The sequence below is a fragment of the Pan paniscus genome, chromosome 1 (genome assembly GCF_029289425.2).
Source record: "Pan paniscus chromosome 1, NHGRI_mPanPan1-v2.0_pri, whole genome shotgun sequence".
Taxonomy (NCBI): Eukaryota; Metazoa; Chordata; class Mammalia; order Primates; family Hominidae; genus Pan; species Pan paniscus.
Window position 1 is genome coordinate 72957813 of NC_073249.2, and position 16934 is coordinate 72974746.

The following is a 16934-nucleotide window of genomic DNA, read 5'->3' on the forward strand; positions in this document are numbered from 1 at the left end:
ATATACAGTGGAGCCAAAATTTAATTCCGATCTGTCTCCTGAGTCATCCTGTTAATCTACATATTCTACTACCTCCAAACCATCTTGAAATTCTGAAAATGGTGCTGTAGAAATTTGAAATGGAGCTTGTAGAAATTTGGAAAATTTGGCCAGAGTTAGAATCATGACAGAATCTCTGCCTCAGTCACAGCTTTAATGCTTCTGGGGAGAAAATCGGGTTCTATTTCTTCAGTCTTTTTGTTGGAGGGTTGTGTTGGGGTGGACATTGTGAACCACAGACATGCTGATTACAACCAGTCTTTCCTGAAAATTACAGACAAGTCTGAACTTTGGCATTCTCATCTTAAAGGCAAAAGGAGGGAAAATAATTTCTGACAGAAAGACAAACAAGGGAGAAGAACAGAATAAGCATTGCCCTTTACTGCCCACCAACCCACTTAATCAGCACTGTACATGCTTTTATATACCTTGCATTTCTATTAAGACATCATTCTCTCTGCTTGTTAGAGCCCCCATGTTTTCCTTTCAAATGGCTTAAAAACATCTGCTCTTTCCCTGTGGAGCCAGAGAGAAGAGTGTGAATACCTCCCCTTCCCAGGAACTTGGTCCTGGTGATCGTGATCTTTCAACTCACCTGCATGGGCCTGATGTACTGCCCACTGCTGGCCTGAAGGGCAAATCCCCTTTGACAAGTGATAGCACACTTCATGAGACCTGGGCCTATAGAGGTACAGTTCACCACATCAGCATGATCAAGCAGCAATGACGGACAGCTGTCCTGCTTCCCACAGGGCCGATGGATACAGCTGGGATAAGAGAAATAGAACCATCTTAGGACTGGTTGAGAACCAATAAGGAGCAGCAATGACTTTGCAGCTCCATCTGGGAGGGCTCCTAAACCAGAGAGAACAATTTTCTCCAAAACTGATATTTAACTCATCACCTTTTTTCTCTACTACCCAACACCATGCAGCATAATAGACATAAAAACTAACAGCTAACAAGTAACAGTAAGTTGACTTTCTATGGCTCCTTCTTCCAGGAGGATCAAATGGTGATGAAATGAGGTGGAGAACAGATTCTGAGAGTTCTGTGTGGCTCAGAAATGAATAGATCATGGGATGACACTCAAAATATTTAACAACCAGTACTGTTGGGTCCCAAGCAATTAGAACAAATCCAGGACAAAGCTCAGGAGTGAATCCTGGAGGCCCCTAGTTATGTCAGGCATGAATCTTTCAAATGTTTGATCACAAGGTGACACAGAAGTCCATGTCTGAAGGGCCTAGGTTTCTAAGATGACAGAAAGGCAACACCAATTAACCGATTGGTATGGAAATATTTTCACAACTGCTAAAGCCATAGCAGTACATACCATTGAATATTAGCACAGACTGAGCAGAAATTGAACCGATTACTGGAAGAGGAAACTCACACATCTTGAATCCATGTCCCATGCCTAACTTATGCTAGATGTTTCCACAGACATCCTCTCAGCAGAGAACTGCTGCTTGGATTGCCCAGGGCCAATCTAGACTCAGCCTGGATCATAACAGCAGCAAGAATAAACTGGAGCAGGCCGGGTGCGGTGGCTCACGCCCGTAATCCCAGCACTTTGGGAGGCCAAGGTGGGCAGATCACGAGGTCAGGAGATCGAGACTGTCCTGGCTAACACGGTGAAACCCCATCTCTACTAAAAATACAAAAAATTAGCCGGGTGTGGTTGCAGGCACCTGTAGTCCCAGCTACTCGGGAGGCTGAGGCAGGAGAATGGCATGAACCCTGGAGGCGGAGCTTGCAGTGAGCCCAGATCTCGCCACTGCACTCCAGCCTGAGCGACAGAGCGAGACTCCGTCTCAAAAAAAAAAAAAAAAAAAAAAAAAAGAATACACTGGAGCAAAATGAGTGTCACCCTCTTGCCATGGCAGAACCATAGAGGTTAATAATTAGGGCATTAGCCTCAGGCTCTCTGGAATTGAATCCTGGACCCATCATTTAACACCTGTGAGATTTGGATTGAGTTATTCATTCCCAAGTGTTTCAGCTCCTTCCCCTATAAGATGGGGATAATTATGGCAACCTCACAGAGTTGTTATTCCTCTACTGCATGAAGCACTGCAAAAGGCCTCACTGGTCTGTTTGCTGTTTGTCACCCCACTTTTTTGTTCTCCCATTTCTGTACCTTTGCTCAATTTGTTGAGATTTCTAAAAGGCCTTCTGCTATGGTTTGGATATGGTTTGTCCCCAAAAAACTCATGTTGAAATTTGATTCCCAATGTGGCAGTATTGGTAGGTGGGGCCTAGTGGAAGGTGTTTGGGTCATGAGGGTGGATCCCTCATGAATGGCTTAGTGCTGTTCTTGTGGTAGTGACTGAATTAGTTCTCACTGGAATAGGTTAGTTCCCATGAGAGTGGATTGTTATAAAGTCAGGGTGCCTCTCAAGTTTTGCACCTTTGCATGTGTTTGCTTCTGCCATGTATGACACAGCAAGAAAGCCGAGCATACGCCAGCGTCACACTTCTTGCACTTCCCAGACTATAGAACCATGAGCTAAGTGAATCTCTTTTCTTTATAAATTACCCAGTATCAGGCATTCGGTTATAGCAACACAAATTGAGCTAAGACACTCTCCTTCTCAAAGAAGTCCCTTCAGATGCCCTCTTCCTTTGAATTTCCCACACCGCATATTCTCACTCATAGGTGGGAATTGAACAATGAGATCACATGGACACAGGAAGGGGAATATCACACTGTGGGGACTGTTGTGGGGTGAGGGGAGAGGGGAGGGATAGCATTGGGAGATATACCTAATGCTAGACGACGAGTTAGTGGGTGCAGCGCACCAGCATGGCACATGTATACATATGTAACTAACCTGCACAATGTGCACATGTACCCTAAAACGTAAAGTATAATAAAAAAAAAAACTCCCTTCTAAATTTCTTTTGCTTTATCTTCTGTTATAATTGTGTATGCATTTTCTCATTCTTTAATCAGTGAATTAACTTATTTATCCTTTTATTCACAAGGTAATTAGTATCTGAGTGTCTCTTAAATGCTCAATGTTCAAACTAGATTATGGACACTCTGAAGAGGAAAACTGACTCTTACCCACTTTATATTCAACACATGACTTGCTGTAGTTGACACAATAAAAATTTTCTGAATTAACATTGTTCATGTTATAGAGAGCAAAGTCAGTCCATAGCTATCAAAGTGAGAAATTTGTTAAATTTTATAATGACAACTGGGGATGTGAAATATGAAAATATCATTAAACACTGATTCAACCATCTTGCTCCACCATTCATTAATAAGCATTTACTGAGCACTTACTGTTAGGAAGGCCTCGATCTGAGTACCAGTGGTATAACAACCATGCTCTTAGGGAATACATAGTCTAGTATGGAAGACTAGCAAGATATTTTCTTGCTCTTGATGTTGTTGCCCTTGGTGCTAATTATTAGCCCAAAGATATGACTACTATGAAACTTGTCATCAGTAGTGTGCTCTGTTTGTCCCTGAATTGTGTTAGTGGTCAACTACTTTATCAAAGATCTGGGCAACGATATAAGAAAGTAGAAAATAAATATCATTGAATATGCACATACTACCTTGAAATAATTGAGACTTGACTTAAAAAGCACTAGCCCCAAAAGGGTGAATTCAGACTAAATATGCTAAAGTTGCTGACCCTGCTCTTATGCCCTTGGGATTTAAATCATATGTCAGTGATATTCTCATTTCTTTTATCTATGTTTATTATGTATAAGTTGGAAGAACCGGAGGTGATCGGTGTGAAGAAAATGTTTTCACAAGTTTAAGCCCTGGTTATTTCCTGAGATGATGAAGTATCCATTATGAGACCTGATGAAGGAAGAAATATATAAGGTGGGGGTTGTTAATGAGTCAGCATGAATTCCCCAAATTCAATGCTGATATGCAATGTAGGAAATGAATTTTTGTCTCCAAATATGTATTTAATCTATCTGATAAGGAAGCTAAAATCTGACCATCCTTTATGAAATGTGATCAAGATGCTTCATTAGTGATTCTAAAGAACTCCTAGTTCTCTAGATGCCACATGCCATGGATGTCCCAAACATAATCTCTTCTTCAGCATGCTAAACAGGAAGTACTGGGAAACAGAGAGTCATTAATACTCTGGTCCACATCAGTTTATTGGAAAGAAGTCAGGGTGAAAAGAGCAAGTGCTGTTTTTGAGTGACTTCATCCAATTAATCCATGCCATCATTGAGGACAAATACATGTTGAGACAAGACACAAAACAAATGCTCTGAATGAGCCTCCCTCCATCAAAATGGGAACTACTATTGTTATGACTGCCAGTGTGAGAAGTCCATTCAGCAGGAGAAGCAAGGGAGGAAGAATGAGACAGGGGAGAATATGAGAGGGAAAAGTGGCATGAAATAAGACCAACACAAAAAAAAAAAAAAAGGACCAAACCCAGACCTGTTTATGAAGTGAGAAATGGTTTTAGGGCAGCTGCTGCAAATTCTTTCACTAGCTTATATTTCCATTTGCTTCCTTTTTAAGGAATTTGTTTTATGAGGACAGAGTTTGTCAGGTCGTTAGCTTCTGATGGCATCTGGTACCAATTGTAGACTTCTCTCCCTTGCACCCCAACCCCAAAACCCCTTTTGTGTTTCTCTTCCACTACAAACACTGCTTCTCTGAGTGAGATTGTTGTGTTCTCCATTATCCCACCCTCCCGGTACATTCTCCTTTCTACCTAATACTACATAAGTAGTAAAAGTAATTCATCTTAAAAGTTCTCAAAAGCTTTCTTCTTATGATCTTTGGACAAGCCTTACTGAAAGTGGCAGAAGTGAAGCCTTACAATGCCCCAGAGAAGTGGGAAGTTAGGTATTTATCTTGGTTTGACATAGAAGAAAACTAAAGCTGTTTGGAGACTGGCTGGAGGCCACACAGCGAGTCAGAGGAAAATCCTCAGGCTGGATCTCAGAGCCCTCACTCTCAGGGCCAGCCTAGACCACCGGGCCATCTCCCATGGGATGAGGTTGCTTTCCTGTTGCTTTCTTCCCAATTCAGGAGCTAGCAGCAGAGGCCAGAGTGAGCCAAGGAGCTCCTCAGCAGGGTAGGCAAGGGAAAAACATAGCATATCTAATAGTCCAATAGTTTTGAGCAGTTCTCTTTTAAATAGCAGTAAATCAAAGTGATGATATTTGTCCAGCTGCTGCTGTCTGCACGATGCCCTGCCCAGTGTGCATCCTCTTTTGGCAATACCCTCTCTCTTTCCATCTATGTTTCCAGCTCTTTCCCCACCCCATTACAACGTGTTCTCAGGTAAGAATATGATGTACCCTGTCAGATATGATTCACAGGTATTTCCATTTTAACAAGAGTCAGTGTTTTAAGCCAAAGGATTGAGTTTTTCACAAGGGAGGTTTAAGTCAACAGGTTCTTAGAAATCATACTATGTAGATGGCCACCTACACATAACCCTAGATTTGCTCTTTGTCTCTCCGCTCTGATAAGCCTCTACTCTCTTTCTGCTGGTCTTCACTTCCAATGTCATTGTGTTGCAATGTTTTAAAACATGTTTTTGGCCGGGTGCGGTGGCTCATACCTGTAATACCAGCACTTTGGGAGGCCGAGGCAGGCGGATCACGAGGTCAGGAGATCGAGATCATCCTGGCTAACACGGTGAAACCCCATCTCTACTAAAAATACAAAAAATTAGCTAGGCATGGTGGCAGGCACCTGTAGTCCCAGCTACCCGGGAGGCTGAGACAGGAGAATGGCATGAACCCAGGAGGTAGAGCTTGCAGTGAGCCGAGATTGCACCACTGCACTCCAGCCTCGGTGACAGAGCAAGACTCTGTCTCAAAAACAAACAAACAAAAAAAACAAAAACAAAAAAACCATGCTTTTGATTGAGGAATTTTTGTTCAAAATGTATGTTAACCCTTGGCTATCGTCCTCTTGTACAGAACCTGCCTGTGGGCACCCGGGCACAATCCTAGCAATGCCCTGCAATAATGATGTGTGTTTTTCCCTTGTTGGTTGTGTATGTGAATGATAACTGTACTTGGGAAGCCTCTAAGAGTGGCCCTCTTATTCCATAAGGCAGGCTTTACCATAGCTGTGCATTAGACGCACTTAGGAAGCTTTTTAAAAAACATATACTCCTGCTTTATCCCCTGAAAATTTTGATTCCATAGGCCTGCAGTGGGATTCCAGCATTTGATGTTTATAAGTTTCAAAGTGTTGATACTCACTAGGAGTAAAGCTCCACCCCATAAAGATCTGGATATATGTAACCTGAAAGATATGTCAATAAATTCTATAGGCCAAGACTGACTCCAGAAGGAGACATTGGCCCCACTACTTCATCATTATGTTTTACCATATTAAACTCAAATTATCAAAAAGAAGCCACAAGGTAGATCAAAAGCATAAAACATATCCCCTTTTCTGAAGAAACTTTGAATACAGCTGAAGAGAAAAAAACAATTAAATCATGTGTTACTGATTATAAATTCATGGCTATTTCTGAAAAAGTTTTATTATTGAATTTGATTTGACTTTAACGAAAATAGAATTTGGAAAGGCAAGAGATGTCCTGGAAAGTTTTCTTCAATTCTTTACAGACAGAACAAAGGAAAAATAGAAATCTCAAAACATGGATAAAAATACCATTTCCCCTATCACTGTGAACTGAAAAAAATTCAGTGTGTGCAGATCTCTTAAATCTTGACTAACAACTTTAGATAATTCTATATGAAAGGTGTCAACCTTTACATCTGAAAACAGACTTAGGGGCAGGTTCAGACTTAGGGGCAGGTTCCCAAAGTCTTCCTGCATCTTTCAATGGTTAGTGAGGAACAGGGTAAGGTAGATACCAGAAAAAAGACATCATTCTTTGCAGATAGAGTGGCCAGCCCCATCAACAAACTTTCCATGAACTGTCCCCCAGAGAATGCCAAACCAGGCACCTCTTTTAGTTGTCCATTTTTTGAGGCTATCGCAGGGACATTGGCATAGCTTCCAATACAGGTCCATATTCGGGGAGCTCAGTAGTTCCTAACAAACAGGCAAAGTCCTGTTATTCTGCCTACAGCTGCCCTGAAGCTTTGGTTCAAGGTTCCCCTGAGGTTCTGAGCCACCCTGAAAGAACTCCAGAAGGCTATAACAATACTTCAGAGTCAGTCAGAATCAGTACTAAAATCATTTTTTTTCCTATGTAAGAGTGTGTGAAAGATTAAAAACTCCATTTCCTGATGGTGATGGAGGTGGGGAAGGGTGGGCATTTAACAACCATTTTAGAGGAACCAGAGCTCATTAAAACAGAAACAGATCTGAAAGATAATTCAACTCAAATTTCTTGTATTAAATGAGAAAAGTTAGCCCAAAAGAAATGATGGGATATTTCAGAACTTCCTACAATACTAAGATTGTAATATAATAACAAAGAAGCACTTAATTGAGCTTTAGCTCAGACTTAAAATCAGGGTGACATCAGCTCATAAACTTTTCTAAAGTCAATATCCAACCCTCCCCCAGGCATTCATAAAAGTCTGATCACAACTTTTATCTAGCATATAGCTTTGCTTAAGAGAAACTGGCATCTGTACTACACTTTTTAAGAAACAATACAGTGTGATGAAGAAAGTAGTAGACCAAGGCCACATGACTTGGGTTCTGGTCTTGGCTTGCCCCTGCTGGCCTCTAGGACCTTGGGCAAGTCTCTTAACCATCCTGGCCTTCCATCTGCAAATTAGTAAAATGATGGGGTTGAACTGACTTCTATCAAAGGGCCCTTCCAGCTTTAACATGGTATTGAGTTTCACAGATGAAGTGATGGTGGTATTGGGGTGGGAGTGCAGAAAACCCATGAACAGGCAGGATGTGGTAGAGAACTCAAGAAAGAGTTTCTCATAATCTTTCTTGCTCAGTGTATTTTTTTAGCGTAATGTCCCAACTTTTCAGTTGTTCAGTTAAACAAAATATTGCAATTCATTTATCCAAGAAGTGCCACCCTTGACTAAATAGCAGTCCCAGAGGTCTTTCTAGAAACAGCTCTTTTAAGGTTAAGTAGTAAAAGAGGATCCAATTTTTATCTACTGTTTCACTTCATTGTATTGATTCTTATGGAAATAAGAGGGTATGGGCTAAGAAGGAATGCATGCTCTGAATTTGGCAGCAGATAGGAGTAGGATGTACAGAATGTAGAGTGGACTGGATGAGACAGAGTCCTCATTTAATTTTCCCACCACCAAATGCAAACCAAATGTAACAACAATAACAGCATTCATCCTTAGATAGCTTTGCTATTTATCCAAACTAATAGAGAAAAAAAGTCTTGATTCTGACCCCCCATTCTGCTTCCTCCTCACTTCTGGATTCATCTCTGCTTTGTAGGACAGGAACCAAGTTAAATGTTAAATATATTTCCTTCTTGGGAGGACCAATGCTGGTACTTTGAGGTGTTGAGAACCCTACTAACTGGGAAAATAAAATTAATTCAAGTTCTTCTCCTCTAAAGATTCTCATCTGAGGGAAACAGAAGAATCCCAGCAGTAATTCAGATTCTTCCTTCGCATGATAGAAAAATGTTGAATTATCACGCCAAACTGACTTATCCTTCCATTCCTGTACCCTGGGAAAGCGGAATTTTCTCTGCTCCTTTATTTAAGTCTCAGCACAGAGTTTAGGTCCTCAAAATAGATCTGTCAGGATGTGTCCATCTCTTCCTAGAATGCGACCTATTTGTAAGTTCAGAACTAGACTTGGGGGTCCTAGTGCTGGGCAAATTGCTTCACTTATTTTTGATTCTGGGTATGGGTTTTACCATGGTTGTCTGTAGATGGATTAAAGACCTAAATGTAAGACCTAAAACCATAAAAACCCTAGAAGAAAACCTAGGCAATACCACTCAGGACATAAGCATGGGCAAGGACTTCATGACTAAAACACCAAAAGCAATGGCAACAAAAGCCAAAATTGACAAATGGGCTCTAATTAAACTAAAGAGCTTCTGCACAGAAAAAGAAACTACCATCAGAGTGAACAGACAACCTACAGAATGGAAGCAAGTTTTTGCAATCTACCCATCTGACAAAGGTCTAATATCCAGAATCTACAAAGAACTTAAACAAATTTACAAGAAAAAAAAAGCCCATCAAAACGTGGGCAAAGGATATGAACAGACACCTCTCAAAAGAAGACATTTATGCAGCCAACAGACATATGAAAAAATGCTCATCATCACTGGTCATCAGAGAAATGCAAATCAAAACCACAATGAGATACCATCTCACGCCAGTTAGAATGGTGATCATTAAAAAGTCAGGAAAGAACAGATGCTGGAGAGGATGTGGAGAAATAGGAACGCTTTTACACTGTTGGTAGGAGTGGAAATTAGTTTAACCATTGTGGAAGACAGCGTGATGATTCCTCAGGGATCTAGAACTAGAAATACCATTTGACCCAGCAATCCCACTACTAAGTATATACCCAAAGGATTATAAATCATGCTACTATAAAGACACGTGCACACGTATGTTTATTGCGGCACTATTCACAATAGTAAAGACTTGGAACCAACCCAAACATCCATCAATAATAGACTGGATAAGAAAATGTGGCACATATACACCGTGGAATACTATGCAGCCACAAAAAAGGATGAGTTCATGTCCTTTGCAGGGGCATGGATGAAGCTGGAAACCATCATTCTCAGCAAAATACCACAAGGACAGAAAACCAAACACTGCATGTTCTCACTCATAAGTGGGAGTCGAACAATGAGAACACATGGACACAGAGAGGGGAACATCACACACCGGGGCCTTTTGGCAGTGGGGCTGGGGGAGGGATAGTGTTAGGAGAAATACCTAATGTAATTGATGAGTTGATGGGTGCAGCAAACCAACATGGCACATGTATACCTATGTAACAAACCTGCACATTGTGCACATGTACCCTAGAACTTAAAGTATAATAATAATAAATAATAATAATAATAATAATAATAAGTCTTATCTACAGGCCCCCGTCTTTCTGAAGAGAAACAGATTTACATTACACAGCCAAAAGTGCTCTCTTTCAAAAGCCCTGTCTCACCAAGTTTCAGAACCCATGATTTTAACATAGATTATAAAATCTCTGGAATACCAAAGAAAGAACAAAAGCAATTCAATTGCAGACTAATATACAGTTAATATGCTTCCTAGCACTTGCCCTGGGAAGCAGAATCATTTATTTGAAACGACAAAAAGATATGTATATATTAGCTGACCCTTGAACAACATGAGTCTGAACTTTGCCAGTCCGCCTACATACATATTTTCTTCCACCTCTCCCATCCTTGAGACAGCAGAACCAGCCCCTCCTATTCTTCCTCCTCCTCAACCTATTCAACATGAAGACAATGAGGATGAAGATCTTTATGATGATACACTTCCACTTAATAAACTGTAAATATGGCCAGGCACAGTGGCTCACGCCTGTAATTCCAACACTTTGGGAGGCTGAGGTGGGTGGATCACTTGAGGTCAGGAGTTCGAGACCAGCCTGGCCAACATGGTGAAACCCCATGTACTAAACTACAAAATTAGCTGGGCGTGATGGCGCATGCCTGTAATCCTAGCTACTTGGGAGACTGAGGCAGGAGAATCGCTTGAACCCGGGAGATGGACATTGCAGTGAGCCGAGATTGTGCTGCACTCCAACCTGGGCAACAAGAGCGAAACTCTGTCTCAATAATAATAATAATTATTATTATTATTATTATTATTATTTGTAAATATATTTTCTCTTCCTCATAATTTTCCTAATAACATTTTTTCTCTAGCTTACAATATTATAAGAATAGAGTATGTAATATGTTTGATATATCAAATATACGTTAATGGACTTTATATTATTGGTAATGCTTCCAGTCAACAGTAGGCTTTCAGTAGTTAAATTTTGGGGAGGTCAAAAATTATAGGCAAATTTTTGACTGTACAAAGGTCAGTGCCCCTAATCCATGTGCTGTTCAAGCATCAACTCTAAATGCTTTTCTCCTCCCAACACACATGATTTGCAAAGGCAGTAGCCATCTCCTTGTGGGGCACTTCCTAAAGAGCAATGATCACTGGCACCCTCCAAGGGACTGCACTGCTGACTCTCTCTCTATTATTTATTCCTGGACACAAATTAAGCTATTCACTAGGGAATGACACTTCCCCAACTACATTCATAGCCTGAGCTTGGGAAATTGTGAAACACGAAGAGTTAGTTGAGAACAACACAGCCCCGTGATGAAGTTTAATGGGCATGAGCTTCTGACTGTGTCACTCCTAGAACAGTATCTACAGGGCATGAAGACAGGGTAGCCTGGCTTCTCTGTGGGCTATACATAAGCTACGGCTAAATGGAAGTCTTAAGGATTTACAATCCAGCTCCTTGAATGGCTCTCAAATTCACATGCAGAAGTAAGAACATAAAACACCTGTGGGGCCCCTTTGGGACTCTACCTCTCCCTACTTCTTGGTTTATTTTCCTTGAAAATTTCTAGACTCCCCAACAGAAGATTCATGTTGATTCTGTCATCTTCTAATCCTAGAGTTTGTCAGTCCTTTGTTGATATTAGATTTGGAATATTATTGTCTTCAGTTCTTTTGCTCTTCCTAGCCCACTGGAGCCTTGCAACATTGATGGCTCATTTGCTTATGGAGAAATCAAGGGTTGAGGAAGGGAAGAGACTGTGCTAAAATCATGCGGTGAGACTAAATGATGTAGACAAAAGTGAGAAGCAGGGGTCTGGGCATTGGGTTTGCTGCCACTTCAATCTCCAGACTTCCTCTGCCTGCAGAGCTATGGTTGCACACAAAACCAGACACGGCCTGAGAGTCATTTCAACCAGAGCTTATGGTCAAATCTGTCTACAGCATCTGTCTCCTTGGCAGGCTGGCAAAATGACAGAACCTTGGAAATACTGGTTTCCTTTTAGTTTCTGTGCTCTCTCCACCAGCTGCCATGAATACAGACTATACTGACAGGGCCAGCTCTGAGCAAAATTGGGAAGTAGGTGACATTTTTAATTCATCCCTCTTTTCAACACTACTTTTTCTACTTCTCTTGTTCCCTAAAACTTCTAAATGGCTATACTAGGTTACATTTCAGCAGGGCCATGGGGCTTATTTTTGAATTATCAAAATCCATACGAGAATACTTCTGGTATAAACAGTTGGTAAAGACTTAAAACACTTTTACTTCTAGTATATAGTTATTTACTATTTTAAAGAGGCCTCTGGAGATTGCTGAGACTCTGGAGATTGTTGAGACTTAAAGAAAATAATTCTTAATGATGGAATTTCAGGAACTATGATAAGTCACTAGGGAGGAGTTGTTTTAAAATCAGTCTATTCCTTGGGGGTGGACCTCAACCCTAAGTCTTCCTAAGCTGGTTTCACCTGTTCCTAGCTTTTGACCAAAAGCTTCCACCCAGCTAGTTCTCAGAATGTATCCCACTAAGAACAATTTTAGACAAAGTAATGGTTCAATAAAGGCTATTCTGGAATTGTCTTAGCCATACTTCATTAAGCCCACCCAAAAGACCATGTCCATGGCCTCTTCATTTTTCCTCTATAACCTCATGAGTTGAAAGAAAAAAAAAAAAAACAGTTGAAAAGGCTCAAATAGCTCACTGTGCCGCCCAAAGCTGACTTGTCATACAGCCAGCCAGCCATCATCTGCCAGGGGAATCAGAATCCTCTCTAGTGGGTTTTCCTTCTTCCTTCTTATATTATGGACAAATCATTATGGGAAAAGGAAGTTGGGCAAGAAAGCAAGGGAGCAGTTGAACAGCTATAATTCTTTCCTTGCTTAAAAGAAACTGTGTAGAAAATAAGAGACTCAATGTTAATTTGTTAATCTACTTTGAGGAGGCAGATAATCAGATGAGTAGAAAGGCAATACATATTTCATTTCTATAGTGCCTTTCCCAGCAGCAAGAGAGAACATTTCCCATCACTCAGGAACATTAAAAGGAAACCCTATGATAAAAATAATAGATGAGGAGTCAAAAAATAAATGCTTTAAAATGCAGTCCCTAAGCCAAAAAAAAAAGGAGGAGCCTTCGCATCTTGAGGCTAACAAAAGGGAAGTAATCCAAACGTTCTACATAGGACTGAGCAGAGGAAGAAGAAGGCTGGAAAGGTTTGGAACCCAATCCAGGTGGAAGAGGAGGGAAAAGAGTTGGCATTTCAAATCTGAGCTCCAAATAATTGAAGCACAATAGGAATCCGTAAAGCAGCAGATGAGGGTTCCAGGGAAAAATAAAGCATGAAGCAGCATGACAGATAATAGAGATGAAATAATACTATTACCAAGACCAGACTCAGAGACTGATTACAGCAGGGATGGAATGGCAAAGTACTGAGCTGTGCCCGGGCTTCCTCTCCCTTGACTGGGGCTCAGATGTCCTGTAAGCTGGCTCCAGCTCAATTTGTAACCTATAGTGTAACCAAGAAGAAACATTTTCACACCTGAGTCTACCTCTCCTAAATGAGACAGCCACTTCCTTCCAGAAATTCTCTGGGGACTATTAGGACATAAAAGTGAAGCTCTATGGAAAAGTTCCTTTTCTTTCTACTGCATCCCTCTACTTCCCACCTATAATTCCGTATCTACAGTGAATTCTCCATGAACAATAGAGGTTAACACATAAATCATTTGCACTGGACTTAATGATTTAGATTACATTTTCTCTGCCAGCAGATCGACCTTCTCAAGAATAGCTTTCTAAGGCTAAAGACATCTTTCGTGTCACTAGCACACAGTCCCATTGGAGGGGATCTGAGGAGTCCAGGCAGCCAGAGTAAGTCACCCTGAAGATAGGATTAACATGGCATGTTACACAAATTCATAAACTGCAATGGGAAAATTTGTGTCATTTGGATGACTAATTGTTGATTTTTCTACCAGGATTATTTATTTTCACAGGCCCTGCTTCAGGGAACAGTAACCTGAAGAACAGAGGTTAACAGAGACAATGAAGGTGACTAAATTAGTATTCATGTCACAAATTTGCAGGTCTCTATCTGTGAGTCTGGGGCATTGCAAGCCAAACCAAATATACATTATTCACTGATTACTCATTTTTGAAAATTACTTGGTACTCTTCTTTACACAAGCATGGTTAGCAAAGCAAGGCAGGTATGTTAATTATATGTATATGTTCAGTTTTATGATAAATATAAAACAGCTAGAGGCTGGACTCCAAATGATGTACATAATAACAGCCTAATGGTAAATGTTTTTAATGCAAAAGGTAAATTCTCAGTTCAAGGATTTTTGCTTTGCATATAGCACCATATAATAACACAATGCGTGAATTCATTATTTTTCCTTGACTCAAATTTTATATGTTTTATAATGATCCATTTCCACTCAATAAATTGTAAATGTATTTTCTCTTCCTCAATTTTCTCAATAAGATTTTCCTTTCTCTAGCTTACTATTTTTGTAAGAATACAGTATATAATACATTTAATATATCAAATACGTGCTAATTGTTTGTTGTTGTTGTTGTTGTCACTTTGTTTTGTTTTGATTTTTGAGACAGAGTCTTGCTCTGTCACCCAGGCTGGAGTGCAGTGGTGCGATCTCGGCTCACTGCAACCTCCGCATCCCGGGTTCAAGCGATTCTCCCGCCTCAGCCTCCCAAGTAGCTGGGATTACCAGTGCCCACCACCACACCAGGCTAATTTATGTATTTTTAGTAGAGATAGGGTTTCACCATGTTGGCCAGCCTGGTCTCAAACTCCTGACCTCAGGCGATTCGCCTGCCTTGGCCTCCCAAGTGCTGGAATTACAGGTGTGAGCCACCGTGCCTGGACAATTGTTTATGTTATCAGTAAGACTTTCAGGCATCAGTAGGCTATTAATAGTTAAGTTTTTGGGAGGTCAAAAATTATATGCATTTTCTTTTTTACTGTACAGAGTTGGTACCCTTAATCTACATGTTCAAGAGTACAGGCTTAGTTTTATTTAAGTAAATAGAAAAATAAAGATTTATGATGAAAAGAAAAAAGGAAAGAAGGAGAAGAGGAAAAAGATCTGAGGATGACATTGCTCTTTACAACAATATTTATGTTTTTCTTAAAAAACAATGTATCTTCATATAAAACTAAATATCCTCTTAACCATATGATCCAGCAATCACATTCCTTGGTATTTATTCAAAGACATTTTAAAATTTATGTCTATAGAAAAGCCTGCATGTGGATATTTATAGCAGCTTTATTCATAATTGCCAAAACTTGGAAGAAACCAAGATGCCCTTCAATAGGTATATGGATAAATAAACGGTTGTACATTCACATAATGGAATACTATTGAATGATAAAAAGAAATGAGCTATCAAGCCATGAGAAGACATGAAGGAAACTTAAATGCATATAACAATGTGAAAGAAGCTAATCTGCAAACCCTACACACTGTGTAATTCCAACTATATGACATTTCCAGAATATGACATTATGGAAAAGGCAAAATGATGGAGATGGTAAAAATATTAATGGTTGTGAGAAGTTTGAGACAGCAGGGATGTAGGGTATGGTGGTGAATAGGCAGAACACAGAGGATTTTTAGGGCAGTGACAATGCTGTGTGTGATACTATAATGATGTATCATTACACATTTGCCCAAGCACATAGAATGTACAACAAACACTGAGAGTGAATTCTAATGTAAACTATAGATTTGATGTGATTATGATGTGTCAATGTAGGTTCATCAGTTGTAACAAATGTACCACTCTGGTGGGGGATGTTGATAGCACGAGTGGCTAGGCATGGGTGGGATCATTGGGTGTATGGGAAATCTCTGTACCTTCCTTTCAATTTTTCTGTGAACCTACAACTGCTCTAAAAGAATAAAGACCTTAAAAATAAAACAACAGTGCTCTTTTAAATGGCACAACCACTTAAACATTTAAATTATTTTACAAATTGGTTTTATAATTCAATGCATATCACATTAACCTTTTTCAAGACTGTCTTGTATGAAGTGAAACATATTCACAAACACACACATACATACACAGACACATATATTCATACAGATATATGACCACATTGGTGTATGTGTATGACCACCAATGTGGTCAAATATGTGTATGATAGATACTGGATCAAAACTGCCAACTCTCAATTATCCATCTTTATAAAAATAATCAGAACAAAGATAATTGAAACAGTAACCATAACTTTTTAATTTTTGTGTTTTTATATACAGTCATGTGTCACTTAACATTGGGATACATTCTGAGAAATGTGTTGTTAAGTGATTTTATTGTGCAAATATCAAAGAGTGTACTTACACAAACCTATATGATATAGCCTAGTACGCACATAGGCTATATGGTGTAGCCTATTGCTCGTAGGCTACAAACCTGTACAGCATGTTATTACTGTACCAAATACTGTAGGCAATTATAACACAATGATGTGTTTGTGTATTTAAACAAATCTAAACATAGAAAAGGTACAGCAAAAAATACTGTATTATAATCTTATGAAATCATTATTATATATACAGTCTTTCATTGAGACAAATGTTGTAATGTGGTACATGACTGTAATTTTATTTTCTAGGAAACACATTAATATTACTGATTAAATTTCATTTTGATGATATTATAAAAATACCAGTTGAGCCATGAAGAAGATGGCTCTGAAGCAGACTAAAGAATAAGGGGAAAAAATCTGGACAGGTATCATTCATAAAATAGATGTGCTTTTTCTAGATAAAAGAGAGTTGCAAGGACATTCTCTGGTAGAGAACTGCTTGGATAATCCACCTACCAAGAGCTGGGGAATTTCTATGAAAAGACCTTACTCTTGGAATCACTACTTTTCCTTCATGCTTTTTTCCTGCAAGCAAGTTATTTGTGTAT

General features: G+C 39.7%; 1 protein-coding gene across 1 annotated transcript in view; it reads right to left on the reverse strand.

Annotated features, from left to right (window-relative positions):
• Positions 1–16934, reverse strand: part of PAPPA2 (pappalysin 2) — a 642477-nt gene that overhangs the window by 84495 nt on the left and 541048 nt on the right. The window contains exon 19 of the mRNA XM_055111171.2: positions 635–806. Within this exon, the coding sequence (XP_054967146.2) occupies positions 635–806 (172 nt within the window). The remainder of the gene's footprint in view (positions 1–634; positions 807–16934) is intronic.